This window comes from Fusarium odoratissimum, assembly GCF_000260195.1.
Source record: "Fusarium odoratissimum NRRL 54006 unplaced genomic scaffold supercont1.3, whole genome shotgun sequence".
NCBI classification, from domain to species: domain Eukaryota; kingdom Fungi; phylum Ascomycota; class Sordariomycetes; order Hypocreales; family Nectriaceae; genus Fusarium; species Fusarium odoratissimum.
Genome location: NW_022158689.1, coordinates 270,807 through 282,409, shown reverse-complemented (window position 1 = coordinate 282,409; position 11,603 = coordinate 270,807). Strand labels below are relative to the sequence as shown.

At 49.4% G+C, this 11,603-nt stretch overlaps 5 protein-coding genes across 5 annotated transcripts; 2 read left to right on the top strand and 3 right to left on the bottom strand.

Moving 5' to 3' along the window:
• The first annotated feature begins 171 nt into the window (after window positions 1-171).
• Window positions 172-5,214, top strand: FOIG_02495 (uncharacterized protein). Its single transcript, XM_031199806.1, has 10 exons — window positions 172-706; window positions 755-899; window positions 948-2,232; window positions 2,285-3,383; window positions 3,429-3,821; window positions 3,868-4,302; window positions 4,353-4,376; window positions 4,430-4,499; window positions 4,548-4,698; window positions 4,749-5,214. The coding sequence occupies exons 1-10, from the start codon at window positions 285-287 to the stop codon at window positions 5,075-5,077; spliced, it is 4,353 nt and encodes a 1,450-aa protein (XP_031069574.1). The 5' UTR covers window positions 172-284; the 3' UTR covers window positions 5,078-5,214.
• FOIG_02494 (uncharacterized protein) lies at window positions 5,073-6,022 on the bottom strand. The gene has a single exon (XM_031199805.1). The coding sequence runs from the start codon at window positions 5,904-5,906 to the stop codon at window positions 5,109-5,111; it is 798 nt and encodes a 265-aa protein (XP_031069573.1). The 5' UTR covers window positions 5,907-6,022; the 3' UTR covers window positions 5,073-5,108.
• Window positions 6,023-6,225: 203 nt separating this feature from the next.
• FOIG_02493 (uncharacterized protein) lies at window positions 6,226-6,927 on the bottom strand (the record flags this gene model as incomplete). Its single annotated transcript, XM_031199804.1, has 1 exon — window positions 6,226-6,927. One exon carries the CDS (start codon window positions 6,925-6,927, stop codon window positions 6,226-6,228), a length of 702 nt encoding a protein of 233 aa, XP_031069572.1.
• Window positions 6,928-7,294: 367 nt separating this feature from the next.
• FOIG_02492 (uncharacterized protein) lies at window positions 7,295-9,703 on the top strand. Its single transcript, XM_031199803.1, has 3 exons — window positions 7,295-8,414; window positions 8,459-8,905; window positions 8,951-9,703. Exons 1-3 carry the CDS (start codon window positions 7,473-7,475, stop codon window positions 9,656-9,658), a joined length of 2,097 nt encoding a protein of 698 aa, XP_031069571.1. The 5' UTR covers window positions 7,295-7,472; the 3' UTR covers window positions 9,659-9,703.
• FOIG_02491 (uncharacterized protein) lies at window positions 9,672-11,585 on the bottom strand. Its single transcript, XM_031199802.1, has one exon. It carries the CDS (start codon window positions 11,528-11,530, stop codon window positions 9,794-9,796), a length of 1,737 nt encoding a protein of 578 aa, XP_031069570.1. The 5' UTR covers window positions 11,531-11,585; the 3' UTR covers window positions 9,672-9,793.
• Between the last annotated feature and the right edge of the window lie 18 nt (window positions 11,586-11,603).

Sequence of the window (11,603 nt, the reverse complement as noted above, 5' to 3'; positions counted from 1 at the left end):
AAGATTTAAATCCCGGGAATAGACCAATCAACAAGAATGGGGCCGTTGTGATAATGCGGGGGAGTCGTTGGGTGGCGTATCATTCAAGGATGGGGACTGGGCAAGGGTGGGATGATAGTTCGTGATAACTACAACTAGTCCGAGTGGCTGACTTTAGAGGGGAGGGGGCTAGTTGAGCTGACCATTTTGTTTCTCCCATTTGATGTTTGATGAATTGCCAAACCTAATTCTGTATTCATCTGTACCAATTGACGTCTATCTCACTCAGTATTCACATCGCTACAATGAAGGCTTCACAAGACGCTCTCCCATCACCGCCCCTATCCGACACCGATGAAACAGCCCCCAAAACCCCAATTGAATCCCTCGCAGCCCTCATAAAAACAACATACAGAACCTCCGATATAAAATTCTACATCAATGGCCGACCAGTCACGGTAAAGAACCCCAATCCCGATTGGGTTCTTCTCGATTGGATCCGAGCTCAAGATTCTTTGAAAGGGACGAAATTAGGATGCGGAGAAGGAGGTTGTGGAGCATGCACTGTAGTGCTACAGACTTTGGAAGATGGACGGGTGAGACATCTTGCTGTAAATGCTTGTTTGTATCCACTTGTTGGCGTTGATGGCAAGAGTCTCATCACTGTTGAGGGTTTGGGGACTGTCAAGAGGCCGCATCCGCTTCAGGAGAGGATTGCGAAGATGCAGTAAGTGAAATTATGGGTTGAGTGAAGGTATGAGGTTAATTGGAGTAGTGGTACGCAGTGCGGCTTCTGTACGCCGGGAATTGTCATGAGCTTGTATGCACTCATCAGAAACTCATACCGAGATGGGAAATTCCACCTTACCAACTCCGAAGTCGAGTTACAGGGGCACCTTGACGGAAACCTCTGTCGATGTGTAAGATACCCCTAGCTAGCTTTTCTTTCATCTGCTTACAGTGATTAGACCGGCTACAAACCCATTTTCGAAGCAGCACGAACTTTCATCACAGAGGACCTCAACGGGGCCATCGCCGAGATCAGCGGCAAAGAGATAACTCCCGAGAAGAACACAGAAGACGACTATGCGACAGTCGCGCGTGAAGTAAACAAGACAGGCTCTTGCGGTCGTCCTGGAGGCTGCTGTCGAGATAATCCCGACTCAAGAGGCTGCGGCTCAACTGCCGTGGATGAATCGAGCCCGAAAGAGATGGAGACACCCATCACAGCTCCCAGGCCTCACGAAACACCAAGTACACCTCCAAGATCCCCTGACAAACCTGCATTCGGCGAGACATTCTTACCATACGACCCCTCAACAGAGCCCATCTTCCCACCAGCGCTACGAAAGTACGAACCTCAACCGATATGCTACGGCGATGATCGACGACTCTGGTTCCGACCAACAAACCTCCAACAGTTGATCGACTTGAAGGGCGTGTATCCAGAGGCCAAGATCGTCGGTGGCGCGAGTGAGACGCAGATCGAAGTTCGCTTCAAGAAGAGAGCTTATCGCGTCTCCGTGTTTGCAGCAGATGTCGCTGAGCTGAATAGCTTCAATGTCGATCCTCTGCAGATGAAACAAGCTGAGCTGGAATCGCTGAAGAATATCAGTATACCTGGAAACCTTTCCTTGACCAAGGTTGAGGAGATGTGTACTACGCTCTACGCCAAGCTTGGTAGACGAGCATCAGCGCTAGAAGCCCTTCGAAAACAACTTCGGTACTTCGCGGGCCGACAGATTCGGAACGTGGCGAGTCTTGCAGGAAGTCTAGCTACAGCAAGTCCCATCTCTGACTCTGCGCCCGTTCTTCTAGCTGCAGGCGCTAAGGTAAAGATCCATTCTCAAGCTCGCGGCACAACTGAGATTCCGTTATCTTCATGGTTCTTGTCCTACAGAACAACTGCACTTCCAGAAGATGGAGTCATAACAGAGATTGTGATCCCGCTTCCAAGTCAAGAGAATCTTGAGATCACGAAGGCTTACAAGCAGGCGAAGAGGAAAGACGATGACATCGCTATCGTCACTTCTGGTTTTAGAGTTAAATTGGATGGGGATGGTGTTGTTCAGGATGCTGCTTTTGCCATTGGCGGTATGGCGCCGACGACTGTTATGGCTGATAAGGCACAGCAGGGTGTCATGGGGAAGAAGTGGTCTGACATGAAGACATTGGATGCTGCGATTGATGCACTTTTGGAGCAGTTCAAGCTTCCGTTTGGAGTACCTGGTGGCATGGCACATTACCGAAAAGGTCAGTTCATCCCTATAAGCATCCAACTTATATTTCCCTAACCGCGCCACAGTTCTCACGATCTCCATGTTCTTCCGCTTCTGGCACGAAGTGGTTCACGATCTAGGTCTCGGCGAAGTCGACGCCGATCTCATCGAAGAAATCCACCGCGGTATTTCTTCAGGTAACCGTGACAACTTCACCTCGTCAATGTTGAACCGGGGTACCAAGGAAGTCGGCCGTCCGATTCCTCACCTCTCCGCCGTCAAGCACTGTACCGGCGAAGCAGAATATGTTGATGACATGCCACGGCAGCACAACGAACTCTTCGGAGCTCTGGTCATGTCCAAAGCAGCTCATGCTGAGATTCTTAGTGTGAATTACTCAACTGCGCTGGAGATGCCTGGTGTAGTCGGATACATCGACAAGGATAGCATCACCAAGGAACAGAATACCTGGGGCCCTGTTGTTCTTGATGAGCTCATCTTTGCAGATGGAAATTCCAACTACTACGGTCAAGTGATTGGTATGATCTACGCCGAGACAGCGCTTCAAGCTCGAGCTGCCGCCGATGCAGTCACAGTAACATACAAGCGCCTCCCTGCCATCTTCACAATCGACGAAGCCATCAAAGCCAAGAGTTTCTTCAAACACGGCAAAGAACTCCGCAAGGGTGAGGCCCTTAGTGGTTCTCTGGACGAAGCATTCAGCAAATGCGCCCACGTCCTCGAGGGCACCACCCGCATGGGCGGCCAAGAACACTTCTATCTCGAAACCAACGCAGCACTTGCAATTCCGCACATGGAAGATGGTTCAATGGAGGTATACATCTCGACCCAAAACCTCATGGAGAACCAAGTCTTCACCGCTCAAGTCCTCGGCGTGCCTATGAACAGAGTCAACATGCGCGTTCGAAGAATGGGGGGTGCATATGGAGGTAAAGAGTCACGAACGACAGCTCTGTCTATGTATCTTGCTCTCGCGGCGCAAAAGACTTCAAGGCCTGTGAGGATGATGTTGAATCGTGATGAGGATATTGCGTTTAGTGGGCAGCGACATCCGTTCCAGTCAAAGTGGAAGGTTGGTGTTGATGAGCAGGGTAAGATTCAGGTTTTGGATATCGATATTTATAATAATGCGGGTGCTTCGCTGGATATGAGCGGTGCAGTCATGTAAGATGCCCTTGGAGGTGATGGGATAGGTGCTAACGATAATAGGGACCGAGCTTGTACCCACGTCGATAACTGCTATCACATTCCCAATGCTTGGATTCGAGGCCACGTCTGCAAGACGAATACAGTCAGCAACACGGCATTCAGAGGATTTGGTGGTCCACAGGGGATGTACATCACTGAGACGATCATGTTCAAGATTGCAGAGTCTCTGAACATGGACGTTGATGATCTTCGCATGCGGAACTTGTACGAAGTCGGTCAACGAACACCCTTCCTGCAGGAGATCACAGACGACTTCCATGTTCCCACCATGATGGAGCAGCTTAGTTCTTCCTCCGAGTTTGAGAAGCGCAAGTCCGCCATCAAACAGTTCAATGTGAAGAATCGCTTCAAGAAGCGAGGTATCTCTAGAATCCCAACCAAGTTTGGTCTAAGGTACGTCTCCCGAAACATTTAAGCAGTGCCTTGCTTACAGAACCAGTTTCGCAACCGCCCTCCATCTCAACCAAGCAGCAGCCTACGTCAAAATCTACGAAGACGGCTCCGTCCTCCTCCACCACGGCGGCACAGAAATGGGTCAAGGGCTCTACACTAAAATGACCCAAGTCGCAGCCGAAGAGCTTAACGTGAGCGTCGATTCAATCTACAACAAAGAGTCCCAGTCCGACCAAGTCGCCAATGCTTCACCGACCGCTGCATCGTCTGGTAGTGACATAAACGGTCAAGCTGTGAAGAATGCCTGTGATCAGATTAATGAGAGGTTGAAGCCGTATAGGGAGAAATTTGGTAAGGATGCTAGTATGGCGGTTATTGCGCATGCGGCGTATAGGGATAGAGTGAATTTGGCGGCGAATGGGTTTTGGAAGATGCCGAGAATTGGGTATGAGTGGGGGAATTGGAAGGATCCTTTGCCTATGTGAGTGATTGGTCTCTGGTGGTGAAGCTCTGCTGACTTTGAGGGCTTAGGTACTATTACTTTACGCAAGGAGTGTAAGTTTTACTGTATCATCCTTGTACGGGGGTTTTGCTAACGATGACTTTAGGGCCATATCTGAGGTGGAGCTGGATACTCTCACTGGAGACTCGACAGTACTAAGAACTGATCTCATGATGGTACGTGGTCACTGAAGCAATCCCCAATCCGTGCTGACTCTCCTGCAGGACATTGGACGCTCTATCAACCCAGCAATGGACTACGGTCAAATCGAAGGCGCTTTCGTCCAAGGCCAAGGTCTCTTCACGATGGAAGAGTCCCTCTGGATGAAATCAGGCGAAATCTTCACCAAAGGCCCAGGAACATACAAAATCCCTGGTAATTCCTGCTCTCATCCACCCAATTCCTTATCCACTAACCCGCCCCAGGCTTCTCCGACATCCCTCAAATTTTCAACGTTAATACCCTTCAACACGACTCCCAAGGCAACCCCGTCAATTGGTCAAAGCTAGGCTCCATCCAAAGCAGCAAAGGTGTAGGAGAACCTCCTCTGTTCTTGGGCTGTGCTGTATTCTTCGCTTTGAGAGAAGCAGTTAAGTCTGCGAGGGAGATGAATGGTGTTAGTGAACCTTTGGTACTGGATGCTCCGTGTACGACAGAGAAGTTGAGGTTAGCTGTTGCGGATGATCTTGTGAGGAGGGCAGTTGTTGAGAGGAAGCATGATGAGCAGGAATTCTTTATCAGGATTGAGTCTTGATAAGTAGATAAAGCTTACTAAGTTACTAGAATTATATGATATACAGAGCTTGAGGTTGACTGTCATTGTTGACCATCTCAAACCACGCGCCAGCTTGCAGATAGCTCTCCCCAACCAAGTCAAACTCATCACCTCCATTGCTCTGAGTTTCCCTCAGAACAAACGGAACCGACGCCCCAACGCATAAGAAAACCCGGTCCCCATTTTCTGCTTCCGCAGGTGCAAGACCGAAATATCCTGTATCTGTAACGAAACACCGCCGCAGATGGCAAGCCTCCAGATTCCCTCTTATAGTATTCCCATAACTCGGCGGCCACCCCGCCGCAGCATAGTGAAAAGGGATATCCCTGAATGGTAGCACTCCATCTTTCCTCTCAGTGGCCAATTTCCGTATTGTATCTTTCCACTTGGAACCAAATCTGTATCCCTCGTAGGAGCTGCGTGCGCCGCCGATGACAAAGTCTGGTCTTGGCAGATCATCTGCAGGGTCTTCTTCTTCTTCTTTCATGCTCGAAGAGTAAAGGTAACGAGCAAGCCGAAGGAACTTGACGAAGGATTCTGATCGATGAGGAAACTTCGGGTCGGGTGAACCAGATCCAGACTTGTCGACTCGTGTTGATAGATCAATCTTGTTAACGAGATTATACCACTCCTTAGCGGGGAATGGTGTTTGACCCGCGATGTATGTTGACCCCAGTTTCAATATCTTTCCACATGAATATCCATGCCCATGCAGCACTGGTATCTGTCCCTTATCCGAGCTACGTAAGATGATTTGCGGTTTGCGGGGAACACCTGGGAGCACCTTGTCTGTCCAAAACGAACTCATTTCAAGCTAAGGAGCTGTCCCGATGATATATCGCTGAGGCAGGACATTCCAATCTGGAACCCAGGATGGGAGCCTCCATGTGGTTGATTGACCCTGCACAGCGTAGAGAATCTTCCAGCCGCAACTTGGCAATAGAGAGAGAGCGCAATCCGTGTAGATCTTTTCTGGTGTGTCCTGGTACCTTGGTATCAGACCGAGTGATTTATTGAATGACTGCAGTATGGGCAACAGGCTGTACACTTTATCACGAGGGTCAGTTGCTTCGCAATGCCTCGAATCAAGTAGATCCCTCAGCAGTAATTCTTCCGTAGTCTCCTCTTCAAAATGTCTGTTTGATGCTGAAACCACGTATGGCAATCGAAACCGTAGTCTCGTATTGACGAGGTAATAGTTCTTTTTCTCCACAGTATATAATCTTGTCGGTTGATAGGAAGACTTCCTGAATTACCCAGACCCTGGTGAACCAAGGGCGGAGGAAGAAATTCCGGAGTGCACCCATCAAGATATCCGACTTTGGAAAGCTCAGAGACGTGGTGCCTTGGGATGGGCCATCGCATTCCATGATGAATGCGATGGCCAAGTCGCTGTTGTCTCCAGATTCACCGAGATAAACGACTACACTCGCAGCTTGAGAGTATATCCTTGACATGAGACTGACCTGATAGTTTCTCTCGTCAACATTAGATTGATCAATAGCCAAGGCGTCAATCCACAGAACCCTGGTCCTATCTCTATACCGAAGGCGTTTCAGGGCAGAGTAGCAGTTGGAAGTTACTGAGAATTGTTGCGTAGTCTCGGAGCCTTGCGTGGTCATGTTGATGCTCTCTCTACGGGAGGGATCGCCCCAGGTGTATGATAAAGCCTCATAACTTGGTGCGGATTCAATAGAGACGGTTATTGGCTCGCAATAAACAGCTTCATCTGTTCCGGGGTGTAGGTAGACGAGGCGGATATGCGATGGACTGGGAAGTGAAGGTCCAGGATATGGCTGAGCCAGCCGAGCCGTAAGTGCTGCCGACATTCTTGCGACCCAGGGCTGATCAGAACAATGTGTTGGACCGAAATGGTGTTAGATGAGCTCTGAAAGCAATCTGCAAACGGCAAGCTTAACAAAAGACTTTTGGCGGAAATGCCAATTCCTGAGTGAAATGAAAAGAAGTGCTGTCCCAGGCCTTCATCTCCCGAAAGCTTCAGCGCCGATGTATGGGGGTTGAAAATCTCAGCTGGGAGCACGTCTGCTGTGGCTGTACAAGGCGTTTTCCACTTCGAAGTGGGCTAGGCTGATAATCCTTGTCTGATCTCATCCTATCACCCGGTACGGAGTACGCAACATTGCATTCAAGAATCCACTCAGTCTTACCACTGACGCTCAACCCCGCAGTAAAAAGGGCGTTTCTTGCAGTCAAATACTAGTTCGATAGTCTGGCGTCCTCTAACCTGTGTGTTAAGTTACAAGAGTGCAGCCAGAATATTCGGACGCTTTTGTATAATGGTTTAAGTGATAGTGCGATAACTCTCAAGACCCAGCCACAGACCACTTCCAGTCGTTTTCTACTAACATCCAACATGTCTATCGAGAATTCAAGACTGTGCTACTTCTGCCGTAAGCTCGAGCCGGTAGACCAGCCTTGTCCTTTGATTCAGAGTCAGCCAACTCAGATCTTCCCCAGTATAAATGGTGTCACGAAGCCATGGACGAAGCAGGATGAAGATTTTTTAGAACAACTCCGCCGCCGTCCAAGTGAGCTCTGTTCACGATGCGCCAAATTCGACATCATTCGCGCCTTCAACGAAGCGGATCCTTTAGATGAAAGCCAGAGAGGCGAGCTAGAAAAGGCCCAGTATATTCAACACGCTGAAAGACAGGAACAATACAGACTACGCTTCGGTCTTTTGTCACAGTTTCACATGAAGCCTTCTTGCCCGCTATGTCGGTTGCTCTATCGACTCATTCCTAGACCGCCACCAGAGCACGATACTACTGTTCTCACTCTCATTCCCTACCGGTGGCATATCCGACAAGATCACTGGGAAGGCGTTCCGGAAGATCATAAGCCAAAGTTCGCCATTTGGTTTGGTCTTTCAACACCTGGTCTCGATATGTCTGGGCCGAGTTTCTTTAGCGCGGGTCAGCAGTTGAGAGTTGCTATGATGACGGGTGAAGCCATTGCTATGCACCCAAACTCTTCTTCAGAGGATTCTTATAGCGCCAGGGTTATCGAAGGGATGGTTAACGTTGATCATATTAGGAAGGGCCTTGAGCATTGCCGGAAGCATCACTCAGAACAATGCAATGCTAAGTTCGATAAAGGCCTACTCATTACGAGAATGCTGGACGTTAATACCCGAAAGGTCGTGGACTGTCCTGATAACTGCGACTATCTAGCTCTCAGCTATGTCTGGGGCGGTATTCACCCAGCTGATGGGGCTTTGGAGGCTGGGACACTTCCTCAGACGATTGAGGATGCCATCACTCTGACCAAAAGGCTTGGAAAGCAATACCTATGGGTAGGTAGTCTCATTCGCTCTTGGAAATGTTGCTAACTGTGCAGGTTGATGCCCTCTGTATCGATCAAAGCCCCAGCCCAACGCCCGAACAAGCAGCTAGCAAAGCCAAACAGCTACAACTCATGCACCTAATCTACTACTGCGCCACAATAACGATCTTTGCTGTCGCAGGTCCGCGCTCCGACTACGGCATTCCTGGAATCTCAAAGCCACGCGTGGGATCTACGCGGGAGCGCATCAACGGAAAGGAGCTTGTAGTAGTCCCTCCACAGATCATGACAGAGATAAAGTCTTCCGTTTGGCAAACGAGAGCCTGGACGTGGCAAGAGGATGTTTTGTCTACGAGAAAGTTGTACTTGACGGAGACGCAATGGATTCTTCAGTGTAATGAGACGCTGGGGCCGAGTGATTATGCTGAGGCGCACAATACGGCTTTGGACCTTACTTGGACTAAAGTTTCTGGTGGGAAGATAAAAGCTGGTTACGTTGAGGTTTGTTGAGCCATTTTCAAATGTCCTGTACACTAACGCGTCCAGGCTACGAATACCGAGTTCCTCGACCGAACTTCCTCCATGTTCATATCAGCGGTGACAACGTATACTTCACGATCTCTTACCAACGATGGTGATTCTCTAAATGCCTTCCAAGGCGGTCTCGCACGCTTTGGTAAACCAGTCTATCCCCAAGGCTTTGAATGGGGCATGCCACTCAAAGAATTCCCTCAGTCACTGGCCTGGGTCCACGACCATACAGTCAAGCCTACAAGACGATCGGCTTTCCCAAGCTGGAGTTGGGCCGGCTGGGGCGGAACTGTGCAGTATCCGACTGATCTTACTGAAACAGAAACTGAGAACGGTGATCTCATTCCGCGGATGGTCAGTATTGATGACAAGGTGGTTACACTGGAAGGATGGACTGTAACGCTTGATATTCGAACTGATCCGTTCAGTGAGGTAGTTATACCCGGGACTGATCAGGCGATTGGATGTGTTACGGAGAGGAATTTTAAGCATAACATGACTTTACCGACGGGGAAATATCGGTGTTTGGTTGCGTCGAGACTCAAGAAGGAAGTGTTGAGGAATGGATTGGTGAATCAGTTGATCTTCCTGGTAGTTTTAAAAGGCGATCAGGATGTTGAGATTGAAGAAAGGCAGACGGCTATTACAGTAAGCAGACTTGCTATTGAGGGGAAGGACTTTATGGAGTTTGGTCCAAAGAAGACAGTTATCAAGATGAAGTAGAAATATGTCTGTCCCTGAGGTATAAAGATAAAGATTCTTCATTGTTCAATCTGTAAATGCAAAAGGTATTCTAGTGTATGTGTATCTATCATTTTCATTAAATCATGTACGTAAACCATTTCTTTCATTTCCTTCTTATTCCAAAGCACTCAACCATCTCGACAAATCCTTCGCTCCATCCGCAGTCCTAAACTTATGCCCATCATCCCACGGTGCAACCTCCGCCGGCTTAACAATATGCGCCAATTGCAAATGCGCAACCGCCATCATCGACGACGCCGATATCCTCACCCCCGAACTCAACGACACCGACGTCAACAGATCAATCTCATGTTTTCTCACAGTATCAGAGGTCGTATCCTTCTCTTGATCAAAGATAGCCCGCCAGTGCCCTGTCCTCGCAAGTTGAGAGCGAATATCCTGCTCCTCTTCGTACACTGCTTCTTCGAGGGTGCTGTTGCTGAAGGCGGAGGAAGATTCTTGTATGCCCCGGATTTTGCAGAACCATTCGATCTTGGACCCGATGACTTCGATGCCGAAGACGAGGGTGGCGATAAAGACGGATGCGCGCTTTTCGTTCTTTTTTATGCTTTGCATGCCTTGGATGGCGAGGACGCGGCCGTAGTGGCCTGCTTGGTCCCATGATTGGAGGCTGATAGTTCCGGACTCGAGGCGGGGGCATGATGTTATACTGTCGTAGGGAATGGCGCCGCTATCAAGAGTGACGAGGACTTCGTAGCTGCCGTAGCCGTGGAAGTCGGGTTGGTATGAGGCGCGCTCTCGACTTCCGGCGATGAACATGTTTTCTTCTCGGAGTTTTGTAGATCCTGTGAGGACTGGTACTGGACAGGGTGGTGTTCGGTTGCGAGTGCAGCGGTCCTTTCCTGGTAGGCGGTTCAGAAGTAGTGCGACTTGTTGGTTCTCTGAGTCTCGTCTGGCGTTGAGGAGAACAAGCCATTGCTCGACTGATTCGGTGATGGTGTTCATGATGGGTAGCCTGATTGAAAGGCCAGCATTCGTCATGGTGTATGTCTTTGCCTCATGGACAGGCCATTCTGTGTAGATGCTTGAGTCGACGAAGGTCTTTGGTGATGGGGAGAGAATGCTGGCCCAGTCGTGAGGAACGTAGCGCTCGTCCCAGGCCCAGCAGAAGAGTGTTTGGTCGTTAGAAACACGAATGATCTCTTCCTGTAGTCGAATGAACGCCCGCATTCCTTCGCCGTAAATGATTTGCATGTTGATATCGAAGATACCCAGCATGCAGTATGCGATATCCTCGACCCTTTCAGTCTCTCGTTTGGATAGCCAAGACATGCGCTCGCCGATACTAGCTTTGTAAAAAGTGCAGTCGAGATATTGTTGATCGATCTTGGTGACGAACGAAATCGTGTTGGCAAGCGTCTTTCTCGTTCCAATAGTCGTCCAATCATTCGCAAAGAAAACCACCGACGTAGGAGCCAACAGCTCAGGCAGTGTCCAACCTCTCGTAAACCACCTCGACTGTCTAAACTGCACCATCGGATCAAAAGCGCCCGTATCAATGGGCGCCACATCACTCAGATACACATAACAAACCGATGAATTCTTGTACCAAGAGAACATGGCATTCAACGCCTCAGAGACCTCTGAACTGCTGCTCTTGTCGATACAGTTGGTGTCGCACCAGAGATACATGAGGCCATCCTTTCTCGCCTGCTCGCAGACGCGACGAATCTTCTGATGACCTTTCTTGAGCTTCATCAGCTCGAGGTTGCCCTGCCAGTCTTGGTACGTGGCCTCGTCGGGACCCCATGTGTGTGATAAAATGGCATATTCGGGAGGCTGGCCGTAGAATTCCTCTAGCTGGAAGGTTTTGGTGTGTATGAGACGCATTCTTCTGGCGGGACATTTGATGAGACAGGGGATATTTGGAGAAAAGTGATGGGCAGTTTGAGGGGAGAATTGA

Excerpts from the sequence above, each read along its gene's own strand:
- FOIG_02495 (XM_031199806.1), top strand. The coding sequence starts at position 285 with ATGAAGGCTTCACAAGACGCTCTCCCATCACCGCCCCTATCCGACACC. Across the intron at positions 2,233-2,284 it reads CATGGCACATTACCGAAAAG|TTCTCACGATCTCCATGTTC; the intron begins GTCAGTTCATCC and ends ACCGCGCCACAG. Across the intron at positions 3,384-3,428 it reads GATATGAGCGGTGCAGTCAT|GGACCGAGCTTGTACCCACG; the intron begins GTAAGATGCCCT and ends TAACGATAATAG.
- FOIG_02492 (XM_031199803.1), top strand. The coding sequence starts at position 7,473 with ATGTCTATCGAGAATTCAAGACTGTGCTACTTCTGCCGTAAGCTCGAG. Across the intron at positions 8,415-8,458 it reads TTGGAAAGCAATACCTATGG|GTTGATGCCCTCTGTATCGA; the intron begins GTAGGTAGTCTC and ends CTAACTGTGCAG. Across the intron at positions 8,906-8,950 it reads TAAAAGCTGGTTACGTTGAG|GCTACGAATACCGAGTTCCT; the intron begins GTTTGTTGAGCC and ends TAACGCGTCCAG.
- FOIG_02494 (XM_031199805.1), bottom strand. The coding sequence starts at position 5,906 with ATGAGTTCGTTTTGGACAGACAAGGTGCTCCCAGGTGTTCCCCGCAAA.
- FOIG_02491 (XM_031199802.1), bottom strand. The coding sequence starts at position 11,530 with ATGCGTCTCATACACACCAAAACCTTCCAGCTAGAGGAATTCTACGGC.